The following is a 21,567-nucleotide window of genomic DNA, read 5'->3' as shown; positions in this document are numbered from 1 at the left end:
AAAGTTTATCTTGGATCCACTTTAAGGAGCGGAAGGTCTCTAACATGCACCAGTTTCCTCATGGAGGAGTGGAAAAGGATTCCCGGGGCAACTTGTGAAACTCTAGTGAACTCCATGCCCAAGTGAATTAAAGCAGTGCTATACAAGTTGCACACAGACTACTTTACATTGTATCAAAGTGTCATATCTTCAGCGTTGTCTCATGGAAAGATATAATAAAATATTTGCAAACATGTGAGAAGTGTACTCTCTTTTGTGAGATACTGAGTAAGGAAAGGAATGGCTGTCTCAATCAGCACTTTCTCATACATGCATTCTATCTTGTAATTCACTTTAGCAGCCTAGAGTTATCCATCATTGCCTCTGCAGGGGATAAACATAAGTAGTGAATACGATTACACACTAGGGAAACCTAAGAGAAGTAATAGCATGTGACAGTAGAAGAGGTCAGTCTAGCTCACCTTAAATGCCCCCTTCTTTTTAGCTGCAAACTTTACCACTTAAGGACCGGGCTAATTTTGGCTGATCTGTGCTGCGTGGGCTCTTCAGTCCCCAGCACAGATCAGCGGGCAGGCAGGGCGATCAGACTTCCCCCCTTTTTTCCCCACTAGGGGGATGTCCTGCTGGGGGGGTCTGATCGCCGCCGCTCTGTTGTGCCTTGGGGGGGGGGCTCCTCAAAGCCCCCCTCCGCAGTGCTATTCCCCCCTCCCTCTCCTTCCCTCCCTCCCCTTCTCTCTAAATGCGGCACAGGACGGCGATCCGTCCTGTACCGATAGGGTTCTCCTTTACGGCGCTGCTGCGACAGCAGCACTGTACGATGTAAACACAGGGGATTATTTCCATGCGTGTTTACATTTAGCCTGCGAGCCGTGATTGGAGGCTCGCAGGCTGTTCACAGAGACACCCTCCGTGAACTGACATGAGCGGCCGTTTCCATGGAAACACCACTGCGACCTGCCGACGCCTATCGGCGTTAGGAGGTCGTTAAGTGGTTAGACCATAAATGACCCTTGGATTAAAGTCATCCTTTTGAGAATTTTCAAGAATAGCAACATACTATTGAAATATAATAAATTGTATTTTTCCTGTTTACTTTATTTGGCCAAATAGATACTATATTAAACTGAAAGTGTCTATAATGAAGGTGCAGTGGCGGACACAGGCAGCAGTGGGCCCCTGTGCAAAATATCAATTGTGGGCCCCCCCTGACCTGCGGCGCGCGAAGCGCGCCGCGGCAAAAAATGGGCGTGGCTATAACCTACGACGCGCGAAGCACGCCGCAGCAAAAAATGGGTGTGGATAGAACCTGCGGCGCGTAGCGCCGCGGCAAAAAATGGGCGTGGCAATGACCGGATAAGGGCGGAGCTAACTGTAATTTAAAGTGATCCCGGGGTGAGAGTGATATGGAGGCTGCCATATTTATTTCCTTTTAAACAATACTAGTTGCCTGGCGGCCCTGCTGATCTATTTGGCTGCAGTAATAAACTGAATTACACCAGCAACAAGCATGCAGCTTAATCTTCTCAGTTCTGACAATATTGTCAGAAACCCCTGACCTGCTGCATGCTTGTTCAGGGTCTATGGTTGAAAGAATAAGAGGCAGAGGACCAGAACGGCAACCAGGCAACTGGTATTGCTTAAAAGGAGAGAAATATGGCAGCCTCAATATTATTCTCACCTCAGGTTCCCTTGAAAAGTGCAACGCAAAGACAGTGGGCCCAGGTTTTGGTGACCCTTTCCCCAGAAAATTCACATAATGTGAGCAGGTTTTCTCATGAAAATACACATAATGTGAGCAGATATGCCCAGAAAATACGTGCAATCATGTCGGCAGATATGCCCAGAAAATACGTGCAATCATGTCGGCAGATATGCCCAGAAAATACGTGCAATCATGTCGGCAGATATGCCCAGAAAATACGTGCAATCATGTCGGCAGATATGCCCAGAAAATACGTGCAATCATGTCGGCAGATATGCCCAGAAAATACGTGCAATCATGTCGGCAGATATGCCCAGAAAATACGTGCAATCATGTCGGCAGATATGCCCAGAAAATACGTGCAATCATGTCGGCAGATATGCCCAGAAAATACGTGCAATCATGTCGGCAGATTTGCCCAGAAAACACATGCAATCATGTAGCAAATTTGCCCAGAACATACATGCAATCATGTGGCAGACCTGCCCAGAACATACACGCAATCATGTGGCAGACCTGCCCAGAACATACACCTGCTAAAATAAATAATAAAAAAAACCATTTACTCACCTGCAGCAGCAGACCTCCTGTCCCAGCCTCCATCCAGCGCGCAGCTCCCATGGGTGGTTGGGTGGATAGGTAGCCTGGTGGGTAGGTAGGTAGGCAGCCCTTAGCCGGGTGGGTAAGTAGCCTGGTGGGTGGCTGGGTAGCCGGGTGGGTGGGTAGCCTGGTGGGTAGGTAGCCTGGTGGGTGGGTAGGTGGGTGGTTAGGTAGCTGGGTGGGTGGGTAGGTAGCCTGGTGGGTCTTTAGGTAGGTAGCCTGGTGGGTTGGTAGGTAGCCGGGTGGGTAGGTAGGTAGCCTGGTGGGTGGGTAGGTAGCCGGGTGGGTGTGTAGGTAGCCGGGTGGGTGGTTAGGTAGCCGGGTGAGTGGTTGGGTAGCCGGGTGGGTGGGTAGCCAGGTGGGTAGGTAGCCGGGTGGGTAGGTAGCCAGGTGGGTAGGTAGCCAGGTGGGTAGGTAGCCGGGTGGGTAGGTAGCCGGGTGGGTAGGTAGCCGGCAGGGTGGTTAGGTAGCTGGGTGGGTAGGTAGACGGGTGGGTGGTTAGGTAGCCGGGTGGGTAGATGTGTGGGTGGTTAGGTAGCCGGGTGGGTAGCCGGGTGGGTGGTTAGGTAGCCGGGTAGGTAGCTGGGTGGGTAGGTAGCCGGGTGGGTGGGTAGGTATCCGGGTGGGTGGGTAGGTAGCCGGCAGGGTGGTTAGGTAGCTGGGTGGGTAGGTAGCCGGGTGGGTAGGTAGCCGGGTGGGTAGACGGGTGGGTGGCTAGGTGGCCGGGTGGGTAGGTAGCCGGGTGAGTGCGTAGATGTGTGGGTGGTTAGGTAGCCGGGTGGGTGGGTAGCCGGGTGGGTAGGTAGTCGGGTGGGTGGTTAGGTAGCCGGGTAGGTAGCCGGGTGGGTAGGTAGCCAGGTGGGTGGTTAGGTAGCCGAGTGGGTAGGTAGCCGGGTGGGTGGGTAGGTAGCCGGCAGGGTGGTTAGGTAGCCGGGTAGGTAGCCGGGTGGGTGGGTGGTTAGCCGGCAGGGTGGTTAGGTAGCCGGGTAGGTAGCCGGGTGGGTAGGTAGCCGGGTGGGTGGTTAGGTAGCCGGGTAGGTAGCCGGGTGGGTGTGTGGGTATCCGGGTGGGTAGGTAGCCGGGTGGGTAGGTAGCCAGCAGGGTGGTTAGGTAGCCGGGTAGGTAGCTGGGTGGGTGGTTAGGTAGCCGGGTGGGTGGGTGGTTAGGTAGCCGGGTGGGTAGGTAGCCGGGTGAGTGTGTGGGTAGCCGGGTGGGTAAGGTAGCCGGGTGGATGGGTGTGTAGCTATCCGGGTGGGGGGCCCGACTCCTATCCTCCCTCACTCACCTCGGGGCCCCCCTCCCGGTATGCGCGGCGCGGGCGGGAGAGCAGAAAATCCAGGAAGTCTCCGCCGGGGCTGCAGCAGACACTAGAGGCTGCTGCCGCTTGGTCTCCCGTGTCTCCAACTTTGTACACTGCTCGCTACTTCCTGGTTTAGTAGCGAGCAGTGTACAAAGGAGACACGGGAGACCAAGCGGCAGCAGCCTCTAGTGTCTGCTGCAGCCCCGGCGGAGACTTCCTGTATTTTCTGCTCTCCCGCCGCATCGCATGAGGGGGAGGGGGGGGGGCGATGTGAGGGGGGAGGACAGGAGTAGGGGCCCCCCAGGTTAAAATAAAAATAAAAGGTAAAATTAAAAAAAAAAAACTGCAATACTTAATGGGCCCCTGAAGCAGCGGAACTTCAGGGGCCCTTGTGCGGCGGCACGGCCTGCACGGCCGTATGTCCGCCACTGTGAAGGTGTAACAGGAAACCTAATTGGGCAGCGTGGTGGTGTAGTGGATAACACTCTTGCCTTTCAGCGCTATGTCCCTGGTTTGAATCCCAGCTAGGGCACAATCTGCATGGAGTTTGTATGCTCTCCCTGTCTGTGTGGGTTTCTTCCAGGCACTCCAGTTTCATCCCACATCCCAAAAACATACAGATAAGTTAATTGGCTTACCCTAAATAGACCCTAGCCTATGATACATACATAGACATATGACTGTGGTAGTGATTAGATTGTGAGCTAATCTGAGTGACAATTAACCACCTTGCCGACCGCACACTCCTACCGTGTGGCGGCAAAGTGGTAGCTGGAGGACCAGCGACGCAACTGTGCGTCGCCAGGTGCCTCCCTAATTAATCAGGAAAGGCCGCTCGCGTCAGCGGCCGTTTCCTGTTAGATCACGGAGCGGGTCTCCGTGAACAGCCTGCGAGCCGCTGATTGCGGCTCGCAGACTAAATGTAAACGTAGGAGACATTTGTCTCCTTTGTTTACATTGTACGGCGCTGCTGTGCAGCAGCGCCGTAAGGCAGATCGGCGATCCCCGGCCAATCAGCGGCCGGGGATCGCCGCCATGTGACAGGGGACAGCCTGTCACTGGCTGCACAGGACGGATAGCGTCCTGTGCAGCCCCGATCACCGGGGATGAGCAGGTAGGAGAGGGAGGGTGGAATTTCGCCGCGGAGGGGGGCTTTAAGGTGCCCCCGCCCGCAACATGCCTGCCCACCGGAGCGATCAGACCCCCCCTGCACATCATCCCCATAGGGGGGAAAAAAGGGTGGCGATCTGATCGCTCTGCATGAAACATGATCTGTGCTGGGGGCTGCAGAGCCCACCCAGCACAGATCACAAAAAATAACGCTGGTCCTTAAGGGGGGGTAAAGGGTGGGTCCTCAAGTGGTTAAGTGATAAGACAATATACTCTGTACAGCTCTGCGGAAGATGTCAGCACTATATAAATACTAAATAATAAGGATAACAAGACCTATATGCTGACAACACCCAAAATCTACTTTTCAGCTTCTGACTTGAATACTCTAACAGCTCGCGTTTCTCGCTGCTTGAATGCAATTTCCTCCTTCACGTCCTCCCATTTTCTAAAACTCAAGATGGACACCCCACAATTCAACCCTCGCAATTTTTTTTTAGTGATGAGCAATCGTTTCTGCGTCCTTGCGATGTGGGTACAAGTGCACGATTATGCGAACGTTGTTTGGCAACAAGTAGCGATAACTGTCATGGCAGATGAGATCTTTAAGATCCCTGACGACTCCCGCACAAAGTACCGCAATCGTTTGAACTCTCATTCGTGCCCGTAGTGTGCCATTATGTGTACTCGCTGGCAGGAAGATGGATCGGGGAACGCTGGTCGTCAGGGGATGTCACTGTGATCCATCTTCTTGCGTCGTTAGGCGAAGATTGAGCTTAAGTCATGTGAAACTTGAAATTTGGTTAGAAATGTCATTGTGTACATGTGTGCTATGTGTTAACGTTCCTGACCAATTGATTACGGTCAGGAAATCTATCAAAACAATCCTGCTAGTTACAGCATTGTCACTGTGGTGATTTGATTAGTGTCACGGTTGCAAGATATTTAATTAATGAATCTATGCCATACCTAAAGATTGTTCTTATTGATTTCAACTTTCAAATATAGGAGGAGAGGAAATCCCTTTCCTGAAATATTAGCAATGATAAGGATCAATTCACAAGTACTTGTAAACACAATATGATAGACTTCTGGTCTGCATACAGGATGAAAGCAAACTGTGTACATGGGAATCTGTGTGTAAGGCCAGAACCTCTGCAAATCACCCAGTGTTCTTTTGAAGCTTTGATAATGACTGTCACACTTAACTGGACAGGGTTTTTTAGGTAAATAAAAGTTGTATAATTTTTCACTGGAAACTAGATGTCCAGTCATGCAGGTTATAAAAGAGCTTTTAATCTATCACTATTAGAACGTAGCTGATCCTTTTCAGCTTATGGGTGGTTCAGGTAAAAAAAACAAAAACTTAAAGGAATCATCAGGCAAAATGTAAAAAATGTACTCACCTGAGGCTTTCTCCAGCCCCTTGCAGCCGACTGTCCCACGTCGACTGCTCTGCTCTCCGCCGCCATCCCGGGCTCCCCGCACGGTGCAGATGCCGACTGCAGGGTCAGCCTTACTGCGCCTGCGCGATGCGCCGCTGTCAGTCATGACCACGTGGTCCGCGGCGCACTGTGCAGGCGCGGTAGTTCTGTAGACCCCACGGTGGGCCTCTGCACCGTGTGGGGAGTCCAGGACGGCGGAGAGCGGAGCAGTCAGCATGGGACAGTCGGTTGCAAGGGGCTGGAGAAAGCCCCAGGTGAGTAAACCTCATTTCTTACATTTTGCCTGACAACGCCTTTAAGGCCCATACCCAGTAAATGATTTTCACGGGCGATTTTGCGATTTTACAATGTAGGGCAAGGTAATTTTTGAACGACCGACATGTCCAGTTAAGTCATTGAGGATTGCAATGATCCTAATTGACTTACGCATGTAAACGATTGATTATGCGATCACACGTTTCTGACTCCGCAAAAAACATTTACCGATTCGGCCAGAAGGATCGGGGAGCGATCGTCCGTCGGTGGAGATCTCTGATCCATCTGATACTGATTTGCCTGTGGGTATTTAGCTTTAGTGTGCAGGAGCAAAGCAATGGTTTTGTTGCATTTAAGTAAAACCAATATGATCTACTTTTTAAAGCACATCTGAAGTGAGAGGAACATGGAGGCTCACATATTTATTTTGTTTAAACAATGCAGATTGTCTGGCTGTCCTGCTGATCCTCTGCCTCTAATACTTTGAGCCATAGACCCTGAACAAGTGTACAGATCAGATGCTCTGACTAAAGTTGTGTGATTCAGACACTACTGCAACCAAAGAGATCAGCAGAACTGCCAGGCAACTGTTATTGTTTAAAAGGAAATAAATGTGGGATGCCTCTTACTACAGGTGTGCTTTCAAGTGTATTTCATTAGTGAGCAAATTTTTTTTAAAGTACAACAAATTCAACATTTTGTAACCACTTCCCCACCCCCAGGACAAGTATCTATGTCCCTGCAAAACACCACTGTACATTGCAGGGACGTAGATACTTGTCTATTGCCGCCGCGCACTCCCGCTCGCGTTCCCGGGCTCGTTCTCGACCGCCGATCATTAGAGGGGAGATGAATGAATGGTAATGCAGTTCCCATTCATCTAAGTCCCTGTGTCAATGATCGCCGGCATCAACGAGATGCCACAATCATTTGTAACTTTAGAAGTAACACAGCCACGCATTACTTGCTATTCACGTACTTATAATACTCGAATAGAAAATATTGTGCGAGAACATCTTGTGTCCAAATAGCAAAATTACACCTACATACATTTATTTTAATAAAAAGACCCACACTTACATTTAAAATTAACTCCTTCCCTCCCTCACTCTTCCATAGTACCATAATGATTTTTTTGCATTAAAAAAAAGACAATAGTTGAAGAGACACTGAAGCGAGAATAAATCTCGCTTCAGTGCTTATATACAGCAGGGGCACATGTGCCCCTGCTAAACCGCCGCTAAACGGGGGTCCCTTACCTCCTAAATCCCCGCCGTGCAGCGGGGGATCACTTCCGCATTCAGGCAGGGCTAATGGCCACAGCCCTGCCTCACGCGCGTCTGTCAGCACGTATCTCCGCCTCTCCCCCGCCCCTCTCAGTCTTCCTTCGCTGAGTGGGGCGGGAGAGAGGCGGCGATGCGCCGCTGATAGACGGCGCTGAGAGGCAGGGCTGCAGCCGTTAGCCCTGCCTGAAGAGCAGCAAAATCGATGACCAAGTTGGTCGTTGATTTTGCAGGGGAGGGAGGGGGTTTGGGGTGAAGGGACCCCCCTTCAGCTGCGGGATAGCGGTGTTTTAGCAGGGGCACACATGCCCCTGCTGAGTGAATATAAGCACTGAAGCGAGATTTATTCTCGCTTCAGTGTCTCTTTAAATAGTTACCTTAGGGACTGAACTTTTTTTGTATGTCAAGAGGGTACATTACTGTTATTTTTTAAAATATCGGCTTATAATTAGAGACGGACGCAAAGCTAAAAAAAATGAACCTTTATTTCTAATTAAATATATTATTTCTAAATATTGGCACCATACATTGTACTAGGGAAATATTTTAAATGTTGCAATAACTGGGACAAATAGGCAAATGAAATGTGTGGGTTTTATCACACTAGAACATTTTATTTTAAAATTATAATGGCCGAAACCTGAGAAATAATGATTTTTTTCCATTTTTTCTTATTATTCCCATTAAAATGCAGTTGGAATAAAATAATTCTTAGCAAAAAATACCACCTAATGAAAGCCTAATTGGTGGTGACTCGACATGTTTCACCCATAAAAGAAAACGAGCTTCATTAGGAGAAAATATACATATATACAGTGATATCTAGTGAAAAATAACAAAAAACTCCCACCATAAATCAAAAAACTGCCAGCATAACAGCCCTTGACAGGGAGTGCATAATTATGTTTCCTTCCAGTGTGATATAGATGTCCACAATCTATATCACACCGGGAGGAAACATGATTATGCACTCCCTGTCAGGGGCTGTTATGCTGGCAGTTTTTTGATCTATGGTGGGGGGGGGGGGGGGGGGTGTTTATTATTTTTTACTAGATATCACTGTATATATGTATATTTTCTACTGATGAAGCTTGTTTTCTTTTATGGGTGAAACATGTCGAGTTTGTGTGCGGTGTAGGGGCTGATGCAACCATCTCACCTAACTGCCTGAAGTGTATGTGAGCGTTTCTGGTGTCCCAGATAGGTCAGGTGTATTTACAACTTCTGATAGGGAGTGCATAATCATGTTTCCTCCCGGTGTGATATAGATTGGGCCTGTGTGGACACCTGCAACAGAGAAAGGGTAGCAGGTTTGCTTACATGACACCTGCTTGCCCCTTTAAAAAACGTTAATTTTTAACCCTCAGTGCGCTTTCCTGTTAGGGATACGTATTTATAATATATAAAACATAACATGTATGAAATAAATATATGTTGGAAAGGCAAACCACCTAGAATTAAGAGAGAGATTTTGTATAGCACCAAGCAAACAGGAGGCCTGGCAGTACCCAATGTCAGGCTGTACCACTATGCGGCCGTTCTAACTAGAGTGGTGGACTGGGCTAGGCACAGAGGCACTAAACAATGGACTGTACTAGAAACGGGACTAACGACGTATTCCCCACTAGACCTTTTGTGGACGAAGGGACATGACACAAGGGAGTTGCAATTTCCCCCCCTGAGTCTCTATACTTTTAAATGCCTTAGTAGAGTCAGACATTTACCAGAAATGTCACCTCTACCCTCGCCCTTACTCCCGCTCTCACACAACCCAGAACTGCACCTGGCCTTTAATCAAGATAACAGACCTCCTAGATCACAGGATAGGCTGACTCTAGGAAAATTTTGTGCCCAGAACAACTGGTTGGCGCTGGAAGACCTACAACTTCAATATCCAGCCTTGCACTTTAATTGGTGGACCTTATTTCAAATTAGATACTACCTACGTAGCCTTAGAATTTCGCCATCAGAGGTTAGAAAACCCTCCATCTTTGAAGAGCTGTGCTCTGAGGGCGAACCTGTTCAGAAAACTCTCTCAACTATTTACTCGATATTAATCGATCAGACCACCCCAGCAATGTCATTCTTTGATAAATGGGAGGCAGAGGTAGGAATACGCTTTAGTCCAGCCCAAAGGACTAGGATCTGTACCTTCACCCACAAAACCTCCAGAGCTACACGTATTCAGGAAGTTAACTACAAAATCCTGACCAGATGGTATTTAACACCCTGTAAACTCCATAGGATCTTCCCCTCAATCAGCCCAGACTACTGGAGATGCTCCACAGAAAGAGGGACGTTATCACATATTTTGTGGTCATGTTCCAAATTGAATACCTTCTGGAAAAAAGTAGAAAGTCTGGTGAAACTGGTTATTGACGGAGACATCCCCTTCACCATAGGTTTCTATATCTTACATGTAAACTCTTGGTCCTATAAAAAATACAAAAAATCAGTAGTAAGACATATCCTAAATGCAGCAAAGTGTGTGATAGTCAGGCGTTGGCGAAACCCTGCCCCTCCTGGTATTAAAGATGTGGTTGCAGAAATGGACCAGACATATCTGATGGAAAATATGGCACATATTACTAATAATGACCTTGAGAAGTTCTGGAAGACTTGGAGGTACTGGTCTGGTATACGTGACTCTGAGGAATTGGGTACAATATTGAGGGACGGGTAGCAGAACAATGTAGCCTTTACTGAGGGAGGGCAGAGACCTGGTGGTTGATGGTAATTACACTGAAATATGTGGCATTATGTCTGCAGCTAGGAAGTAGTGGGTTGTCGTGTATTTTTATTAGATGACTATGGGGCAGCGTGTTTCTTGCCTATTTAGGGGGAACATATGCTGCCCTAGGTAAGAAAATCGGGTTGTTTCGGTTAAGTATATGTTTATCAGTTTATTGATAAAACTGTAAAAAAGATCATAGGTGGTCAGAGGGGGGGGGGGGGGGGGGTAGGGGAGGTTGTTTGCTCATAATACTCATGTGCCTGGGATTTTCCTCACAGGCTGTTGTGCTTACTGGCTTACGACTGTCTTCCCTGTTCACCTAACATAATAAGCTATGTTTGAGTTTATGAGTTGCGCATGTGGTTGATGCTTATACAAATGCCCTGTACATCACATTCATATATGCTATTGATTTAATAAGTCCAAGAGTGTACAGGACTAATGTTTTATACCTGTTAACCTGCCTTTTGATCTAAATAAAGAATTAAAAAAAAAAAGAAATAAATATATGTTCTCCTACTGACAGTCACATAAAACATAATGTAACATACAGTACTAGTGACCTTAGCCCGTTTAAAAACAGGCTAGGTCTGTCACTGCGCATGCGCCTGCCACGCACGCACATGTCCGCCGCGCGTTTGCACGCCCGTCCGCCCCTTGGCCCGTCATTGCTTGCCGCGCGTCACTCCCCCTCAGTGTCTCTGCGTCCCTGCACATGCACAGAGCGCAAAAAGGACACACACATGGACATGGGACGCAGAGACACTTAAAGAGAAACTTCGACCAAGAATTGAACTTTATCCCAATCAGTAGTGATACCCCCTACATGAGAAATCTATTCCTTTTCACAGACAGACCATCACCGGGCGCTATATGACTGATATTGTGGTGAAACCCCTCCCACAAGAAGCTCTGAGTACCGTGGTACTTCTGGCAGTTTCCTGTCTGTGAACCTTGTTGCATTGTGGGAAATAGCTGTTTACAGCTGTTTCCAACTGCCAAAAAAAGCATGCAGCAGCTACATCACCTGCCAGCAGTAAAAATGTCACCATGTGATAAATATCAGAATGAGAATCGGGGATTTAAAAGATTTTACAATGGGCTAACACTGACTAAATCATTTATACATAATTATTGTAAAAATGAAGCACTTTTTTATTACATTATTTTCACTGGAGTTCCTCTTTAAGGATTTATAGAGGATTACATCTGCAATATTAGCATTTGTTGCAAGCTAGAACATATTTAATTTGCAACCAGCAGCAAGAAAGAAAACAATGTTAAAAGCTAATCAGACATAAGCAATAAAATGTATTTACATCAATATTCAGCCCATAAAACACATTGCATGGAGTTTCTACATTTATAGTGCTGTTTCTCAAGGTCTGTCATTTTTTAACAATCTCTATTTTTAGCCTTCTGGGTTGTTGTCTTGGCAGTTTAAAAAAGTGACAGTCTGTGTGTTTGTTCAATGCTGTAATGCATCATCCAGTCAGAGGAGTGATACTGAGGTCGAGAGATACAGAAATAAAACCTCAGACCTTCTCATTGTGCTGGTTGGTTACTGCAGTCAGGTGCAGTATCCTCACACTGACCATACAAGTGTGTCAATTGCCAGAAAGACAAAAGTTTCCTTGTCAATGGAAAAGGAATTCCATTCTGTCTCCTCATTTGTCTTGTCATCAAAAGGCTGCAGGAGGCTGCTTATGGTGGGGGTCACTTGTTAGGCCCATAATGGAAAGTAAATTCCCACCATCTCCATCCTTTGTTTCAGAGGATGCTCTGTGTGCTCTCCCAGCTCTAATTGCTGCCACATTCCCAGAATCTGCTCTTGTATTAAAATTTCAGTGCAATCCACAGTTAAAGATCAAGTCTCTTCACTATGTCTAGGGTGCTGCTCCTGCCTCAGCCAGCAGCTGTGTGCCTTTACATTCTTGTTCTATGGATCAGACCAATGACTTTGGATGTATAGTCACGGCTAATGAAATGCTGTGCTAAGTGTAATATATTACATTTATTATAATGAGTTTCAAGTTATCATATTAATACTCTACAGTACATCCAGATGATACACTTTTTAAAATACTTAAAGTGTTTTCTCTCTTCAGAGTATAAAAGTGCATAGCAGGTGAAACATGGGATGAGCTATAGTGTGAATGTTTTTAATATTCTTATACTAGTAGACCCAAGCCTGTTTAAAAACGGGCTCTAGGTTGTTTGTTTTTTTTACCGCCGCCACCAGTCACTGCGCATGCGCGCGCACACGCAACTGCCCCAGTGCCCACCCACCTTGCTCCCTAGTCCCTCCAGTGCGCAAAATAACAGGGACACAAGGACGCTGAGTAAAGTGCTGGATGCAGCAACACAGCATCATTATTATATAGGATTCCGCAGGGCTGTGGAGTCGGAGTCTGTATACAGTAATAGCCATGCTTAGTCCACAAAAATGAAATACCCCAATCAAAGAAACTGTTATTTGTGCAGGAAAGCAGTCGCTGTATTTATAAAATCAGATATACATATCTGATTGTGACTGTATACCTGATGTGTAATCTTTTGTATATAATAAATAACATTTCTGCTGTAAAAATAAAGGCTGATGTGCATTTGTGTCACTAGTAGGGATTCTCAATGAGATGAAAATAATTATGTGTTGATGAAGGTTTATGAAAATGTGTGCACTTCCTTTGCTCATAAAAACAATTAGTTTGATATGTTGTTAATTTTGGGGTTGGTGACAACAAATTAAGTTACACAGTAGTAGTATGATCCACAAATGCACTTCCTGCAGAACTGTTGTGAATCACTGAGACTGTTGTGGACATTGAACACAGAGGGGTTGTCTATCACCTGTAAACCTGGGTCAGATCATATGTGAAGAATATGTAATAGAGGAAAATTCCCCTCATTCTCCTGCAGAGTGCCTGCACGTTACTCTTACATGTACCCACAGTTAGATTGTCTAGGGCCTGATCAACATTCTTAGTTCCTTTTTGCACCCTCTACAAGTACTCTTACCAAGGACTAGTTTTGATTTCTATTTAACTGCTGCTCTTCAGCTATATCCTAAGTTTAGTAAAAATTCATCTCTGGTCTACGTAAAAAACTGAGGTATGCTAATGCTTAAAAGTTAGAATGTCTCATCACATTGTCTGTTTCAAAATATAAACTGGAGCCCTGTTTCAGCTGGGTTCTGATGCATAGATCTGCCCCCTTTGCAGAAAATGGCCCTGGCCTTTTCGCTATCAAATACGGAAAAGGTAAAGGACTTTTTCTGCAAGGTGGCAGAGCTACACGCTGGAACCTGGCTGATAAGGCTTCACTGAATATTATTATACAGACGACATGGTGGGGCAATGACAGGCCGGGATGGCTGATGGAGTAGAGTTTCAGCTTCCTGGCCAGGAGTTGTTTTGTTCTCAAAAGTAGATGCCATCTTAATATAGCTTTAAAATTAGTAAGCTTTGGCAGTGATGAAATGCCTTTTATGTTACATACTTTCAATTCATTACGTTCATTCAAACAGGACTGTTATATGCAAATTATAGGAGTTGGAGTCTGAGTTGGTGGAATGCTAAACTGAGTGAGGAGTCGGAATTGGAGACTGATAATTTTTGTTCCCGAATCCACAGTCCTGATATACCGAATATATCATACAGTAGATGGACTCATTAGGATATTGTTTCTGTGGGACAGCTAGCTGCTATTTGTTGTTTGTTTGTGAGTCAGTGAGGATGCAATATGCTGAATCTTGCCCAACAATACCATAGGATTGGCCTGGAGTGGACAGGAAGGTGTCCATGAGGAAAGGATAAAAGAGAAAGGTGCTTTTACCTGACACACATTTGAATTTGTCAGTGAAGCGGCACCCACCGGTCCTCCCTTGTTGTCAAGCTTTCCAGATCTTCCTAGAGCCCACCGTTCCAGTGCAGAGTCCTGCTATACCTTTCCAACAAACTTTGTTGGGAGAATGAGAGAAAAAAAAGACCTTTTTATAAAAAAAAAACCAAAAAAACATTTAAATTAAGAAAAGAAAAGAAAATGTCGCAGCAGCAATCAGATGCCACCAATAGAAAGCTCTGTTAGTGGCAAGAAAAGGGAGCAAGGTTCATTTGTGTGCCAAGTTGTCTGTTAAAGCTACAGTGTGCTGAATTATAAAAAATGGCCTGGTCACTAGGGGGGTGTAAACCTGTGGTCCTCAAGTGATTAAAAGCTGTATGTGAAAAAAAGTGGTAAAATTACAACCTTTACATAAAGCAACTAATTTTGCAAGCTGTACCTGTACAGATAACAAATATGTTTTAGATAGTAAATAACAAATTGTGTAGTAATACTAACCCACTTGTAACAAGACATCATGGCCCATATGCAATTCATATTTTCACCTGAGTTTTCTCCTAGGTGATAATTTTAAACTTGTCGATAAAATACTTTTAAGGCTCCCTGCACACTGCAAATCCGTTTTCCGATTCCGATTCCGTTTCCGATTCCGATTCCGTTTCCGATTTTCCTTGAATACATTCAACAGAAAAACGGATCAAAAAACGCAGCATGCAGTTAAGATTAAAAATCTGAATCGGAATCGGATGTAAAAACAGATTAAAAATCTGAATCTGAATCTGATTTGCTTGCAGTGTGCAAGAGGCCTAAGGCCTAATCAGTTTTTACCTCCGATTCAGATTCAGATTTGCAGTGTGCAAGGAGCAAACTGCAAATCTGAATCTGAATCGGAGGTAAAAACTGATTAAAAAGCGGAATCTGAATCTGAATTGCTTGCAGTGTGCAAGAGGCCTTAAGCCACCAGAAAGCAAGAAAATACTCTAAATAATTTTGATAGTACTTTTTAACCTACTTTTTGGTACTTTTTTAGTTGAAAATTGCTGAAAAGTTATTTTAAGTCGAAGATGAAAAATTATCTCCTAGGAGAAAACTCAGGTGAAAAGGTGAATTGCATATGGCCCCTTGTAGGGAACAGGGCTCCACTCGTGTTCACATAACATTGCACTGATATAGTGACCGTTCTGAATTCAAGAATTAAAGGACAACTGAAGTGAGAGGAATATGGAGGCTGCCATATTTATTTCCTTTTAAGCAATATCAGTTGCCTGGCAGTCCTGCTGATCCTCTACCTCTAATACTTTTAGCCATAGCCCCTGAACAAGCATATACAGATCAGGTGTTTCTGACATTATTGTCAGATCTGACAAGATTAGCTGCCTGCTTGTTTCTGGTGTGATTCAGACACTACTGCAGCTAAACAGACCAGCAGGGCTGCCAGGTAACTGGTATTGTTTAAAAGGAAATAAATATGTCCGTCTGCACATTCTTCTCACTTCAGTTGTCCTTTGAAGTGTAAGGGCTCCTCCACACTGCATGCACTCATTCTAATTTTGAAGCGCATGCAGGTTGATGATTGCAAGGGCACCGTGATTAAAATAGTAATTGCAGTACCCTGTAGAGAGCCTTGTGATCCAACTTAACCTCATCGCAAACGTAATGTGTGCTGAATTATTCCTGGGTTTGCAATTAGGATAAATCTATAGGAGTGCATGCAAAATGTATAGCTAGTGCTATGCGATTTGCAATGCGCTTTCCCATTTGAAAAAAATTCCAGCTGCTTTTTCTTTTCACGTCAGGAAGTGCAGTTGCAGACCGCATTTGTAAATTGCAGCAAAATGCACACTCGTCATAAACTGAAAATCGCAATCTCAGCACAATGCGGTTATGATTTTCAGAGTGGAAGGGCCCTTAATAGTTTTCACTACCTCTTTCTTATAACTTGTGGCGATAGTTCTAACATTCACATTCCAACCCTTGCAAGCATTGTTTTTTTGTTTTTTTTGCATGCCACTGTAGTCTATTAACAGCCATGTTTTCTGTTTGAACTTTAGGATTTGCACAGAATTGTTTGCCTTCTTCCTGTCTGAATGGGGGAACGTGCGAAGAAAAAGATTCTGGTTATACCTGTCACTGCCCCACAGAGCCCCTGGCTTTTGCTGGACCGAACTGTGGAGACTTGTATGATGCATGCACAGAGTTTGAATGTCCTAAAACCCACATGTGTCAAGCTAAACCCGGATACCTAGAATACCAGTGCCTCTGCCAGTCTGCACATAACTGCACCACTAACGAGTGTGACAGCGACCCATGTCCCTTTGAGAACTCTGAGTGTTCAGATGAAGAGACAGCATTCACATGCAAATGCCAAAATGAATACAGTGGCCCCAAGTGCCTACTGAAGAAGTCACTGTGTGCACCAAACCCCTGTAACAACAATGCTGAATGTGTGGAAAGTACAAATAATTACACCTGTGTGTGTCAGCCTGGCTATGCAGGGCAATACTGTGAAACTCTTATAGACAAATGTGCAACAAGGCCGTGTGAAAATGAAGCAATCTGTGTGGATAAGGGGGACAGATATAGGTGCTTTTGTGTACCTGGATTTCAGGGACATCACTGTGAAATAGACATTAATGAGTGCGCTTCAACACCATGCCAAAACAACGGTAGCTGCCTGAACCTGAGGGATGAGTATGTATGCCAATGTGCGCCAGGCTACACAGGTGAGAACAATGACTACCGCTGATCTGTAGAACTGTGTGATGATCTGGACCACACATGTGTAACGTGACATCACAGAGAAGGCGGTTAGATTTCAACTATCTCCAGAACAATGAAAATGGAATCTGATTGATGCAGATTACCGCATCTACATATTAATCACTTTACACTGATGAATTATAGTGAAATTCAATTCTTGCTAATCATTTGTTATAGCCTAGTATCAGTATTGCACAATGATGGTTATTAAAAATGTTATCTCCATTTCTATTTGCAGCCAACTACCAATCTTCAAAATTGACGTGAGCACATATTTTACTTATTTTCCTGCACTTTTCCTGCATGAGTAGTCAGCTGCACAAAGCAGGAGTCCTTGTTTGTTATTTTTCAGCACTAATTAAGTAACTGGTAACAACATGATAATAGCAAGTAATAGGCAACACCCACCAACAGGATGGGAATGGTCTTGTACTTCCTTACCTACAGAGGTGATTGAAACGGGAGCAACCTGAAGACCACTAAGCAACATCAATTTTGAAATATGAAAGCTCTTTTATTCAGTGTTTCATAATTCAGTTGTACAACATAACAAGTAGAAGGTAAGCATGTAGAAGGGCCATGTTTCAGGAGGTAATCCTCTTTTTAAAGCCTGCATAGCATGGTAGCTTAAAAAAGAATGTTGCTTTGGTAACAAGATGAACATTTCTAAGCTGGCAGACAAACCATGTTAGGCCTCTTTCTGATGGGAACCTGTCAGGTGCTCTTGTGCACCAGCTGGCCGTTTATTAGCGTTCAGTTCTGGCGGTCAACAGGTGGCACCCCCATAGTGTTACATCTGAGCACTCTTACATGTGTGGTGTTACAAACTCTTCCATTCAACGGCATTTAAATTGAATCCTAATGGTGCTCGTGGGCGGCAGCTGGGACACTGAACAGCCCAACAAGCATGCAGTTCAACCTCCCATCTGATGGAGGAGCCATAGACTGTACACCGCTAAACATTTACTTTCCACATTAATCCTAACAATTGAGGTGACCTGAAGGGGCTGCTTATTTCTCAACAATAGTGAAATTGCACTTTAAATAAACCCTATTCCATTTAGAAAACTGCTTACTTATATGTACGGTACTTTACAAGGTATTTTCAAAACACAATTGAGTTGTATATTTTGAGATTAACACATCAATGTAATTGTCCCAGCTGCATCCATCCAAGCTGCACAGAAATCACATTTAGGCTGAGGTAGGGAACACACTTATCTTTCAGTTTTCTGTGTGCGCTTTTCTGCACACCAAGTGTGTTCCTATGCAGGAAAACGCGTACGTTTTTTCACAGCAGCTGATGTAATTGATAGAAAAAACTGACAAAATGTGCAGTCATCATGCAGAATGCCAGTTTTTTTTTCTGTGCGCGAAAACCATATCATGTGTGAACTAGCCCATTGATTAACACTAGTCCTCAGTTTTTCTGTGCAGAAGACGCACACGAAAACAGTCAAGTGTTTTCCGTGCCTTAAACTTCCTTTCCCAAACACCACAGGCTATCTGCAGTGCATACCTTCCACAGTATTTGCTTTGCTCTGTAGTTATGAGCTTCTATAAATATAGATCATCCTTTAAGAATAGGTAGCTTTAACAAGTTATGCTTACAGTCATTAACACATAAAAGTGGCTATTGCTGTCTATTATGAGAGGTTGTACGTTCCCTGACTTTGCGTCTGAGCCATCCGTTGGTCTTGGATTTGTTCATCCAGCAAATAGCAGAGCGTAGGCTGGTACTAACAGGCAAGGAGTAAGGACATTTATAAATGTATATGGAAATCTGAGGTTCACAGCCTAGGAATTCCATTGCTTATCTATTACTGCTGGAGCTTAGCAGCTTGGCAGGCCAGAAGATGTATGGAGACATCTAGAAACACAGCATCCTGCAAAACGTAATCTAGATGATTAAGTGAAAGCATAAGTGATGTGATCACAAGGAATCTTAATGCTTTACCAAGATAATGACATGCTTTACAGGACAAGGGATCTGAGAGGGCTATGGACGCTGCCATATTTATTTCATTTTAAACAATGCAGAGTCCCTGGCTGTCCTGCTGCTCCTCTGACTCTGATATTTGCAGTCATAGACCCTGAAAAAGTATTGTTTAAAAGGAAATAAATATGGCATCTTCCATATCCCTCTCAGGTTAGTTGTCCTTTAGGTAACATATTAAAAGTTCAACTTCAATATATGTCACAGGAATAAGATCACTTTAGGGCCCTCTTACGCTGTGACAGTGCGGCAAATTGCAGCCTATGACAGCAATGACAGCGATCGCCTCTCATAGGCATCAGCCTATGAGAGCCATCGCTCTGTGAGCAGCTCCAGGGGACAGCCGAGTGACAGGGCTGTCCCCACTATAACGCTGCAGTAGATCGCAGGGCTGTACAATGTAAATAAACCGGCGTTTCTTCTTTTAACAGTCTGCCAGCAACAATCGCCACTGGCAGGCTGTTTACAAAGCGGAGCTCCGTCACTCAAGCAGGGATGCACGCGCAATCCCCTGCAAAACACTACCCCAGGACTTGACGCCAATCGGCGTTAGGCAGTCCTGGGGGAGCCACCTTGTAGCCGCCAATCAGCTTTAGGCGGTGGTTAAATATTGTGCCCTACCCCAATTTGGTGATGATTATATAATTAAGCCTCTGGGAGATTTGGGCGCAGGGTAAAGCTGTAAAAAGGTTCACCCTGCTACTGCAAAAGTCCCGGCGGCATAAAATACTATTCCCTGTCCAGGTCGTGTGGATAGTGGGGAAAGATGTAATTCGGGTTCCAGCTATTGCTGGTGGCCAAATTACAGCGTTTTTATAATAATTTGTGCTCTGTCTTATGACGGCATCCAAATTACTTACTGAGCGCCGCTATAGTCGTAGTTCCTATTACGGCCTATGGTGTCGCCGACTGAGCCCAAATACAGTGGGTTGCACAAGTATTCGGCCCCCTTGAAGTTTTCCACATTTTTTCACATTACTGCCACAAACATGCATCAATTTTATTGGAATTCCACGTGAAAGACCAATACAAAGTGGTGTAGAACCACCTTTTGCTGCAATTACAGCTGCCAGTCTTTTAGGGTATGTCTCTACCAGCTTTGCACATCTAGAGACTGAAATCCTTGCCCATTCTTCTTTGCAAAACAGCTCCAGCTCAGTCAGATTAGATGGACAGCGTTTGTGAACAGCAGTTTTCAGATCTTGCCACAGATTCTCGATTGGACTTAGATCTGGACTTTGACTGGGCCATTCTAACACATAGATATGTTTTGTTTTAAACCATTCCATTGTTGCCCTGGCTTTATGTTTAGGGTCGTTGTCCTGCTAGAAGGTGAACCTCCACCCCAGTCTCAAGTCTTTTGCAGTCTCCAAGAGGTTTTCTTCCAAGTTTTCCCTGTATTTGGCTCTATCCATCTTTCCATCAACTCTGACCAGCTTCCCTGTCCCTGCTGAAGAGATGCACCCCCCGAGCATGATGCTGCCACCACCATACAGTGGCGTGAAAAACTATTTGCCCCCTTCCTGATTTCTTATTCTTTTGCATGTTTGTCACACTTAAATGTTTCTGCTCATCAAAAACCATTAACTATTAGTCAAAGATAACATAATTGAACACAAAATGCAGTTTTAAATGATGGTTTTTATTATTTAGTGAGAAAAAAAACTCCAAATCTACATGGCCCTGTGTGAAAAAGTGATTGCCCCCCTTGTTAAAAAATAACTTAACTGTGGTTTATCACACCTGAGTTCAATTTCTGTGGTCACTCCCAGGCTTGATTACTGCCACACCTGTTTCAATCAAGAAATCACTTAAATAGGAGCTATCTGACACAGAGAAGTAGACCAAAAGCACCTCAAAAGCTAGACATCATGCCAAGATCCAAAGAAATTCAGGAACAAATGAGAACAAAAGTACTGTAATTGAGATCTATCAGTCTGGTAAAGGTTATAAAGCCATTTCTAAAGCTTTGGGACTCCAGCAAACCACAGTGAGAGCCATTATCCATAAATGGCAAAAACATGGAACAGTGATGAACCTTCCCAGGAGTGGCCGGCCGACCAAAATTAACTCAAGAGCCCAGAGAAAACTCATCCGAGAGGCCACAAAAGACCCCAGGACAACATCTAAAGAACTGCAGGCCTCACTTGCCTCAATTAAGGTCAGTGTTCACGACTCCACCATAAGAAAGAGACCGGGCAAAAACTGCCTGCATGGCAGATATCCAAGGCGCAAACCACTTTTAAGCAAAAAGAACATTAAGGCTCGTCTCAGTTTTGCTAAAAAACATCTCAATGATTGCCAAGACTTTTGGGAAAATATCTTGTGAACCGACGAGACAAAAGTTGAACTTTTTGGAAGGTGCGTGTCCCGTTACATCTGGCGTAGAAGTAACACAGCATTTCAGCAAAAGAACATCATGCCAACAGTAAAATATGGTGGTGGTAGTGTGATGGTCTGGGGTTGTTTTGCTGCTTCAGGACCTGGAAGGCTTGCTGTGATAGATGGAACCATGAATTCTGCTGTCTACCAAAAAATCCTG

At 45.0% G+C, this 21,567-nt stretch overlaps 1 protein-coding gene across 2 annotated transcripts in view; it reads left to right on the top strand.

Moving 5' to 3' along the window:
- CRB2 (crumbs cell polarity complex component 2) overlaps window positions 1-21,567 on the top strand; it is a 243,764-nt gene that overhangs the window by 63,521 nt on the left and 158,676 nt on the right. For both annotated transcript variants that reach the window (XM_068248149.1, XM_068248148.1), the window contains exon 2: window positions 16,321-16,992. In XM_068248149.1, the coding sequence (XP_068104250.1) occupies window positions 16,321-16,992 (672 nt within the window). The remainder of the gene's footprint in view (window positions 1-16,320; window positions 16,993-21,567) is intronic.

Source organism: Hyperolius riggenbachi, chromosome 8, assembly GCF_040937935.1.
Source record: "Hyperolius riggenbachi isolate aHypRig1 chromosome 8, aHypRig1.pri, whole genome shotgun sequence".
In the NCBI taxonomy this organism is placed as follows: Eukaryota; Metazoa; Chordata; class Amphibia; order Anura; family Hyperoliidae; genus Hyperolius; species Hyperolius riggenbachi.
This window is presented reverse-complemented; position numbering and strand designations above follow the sequence as displayed.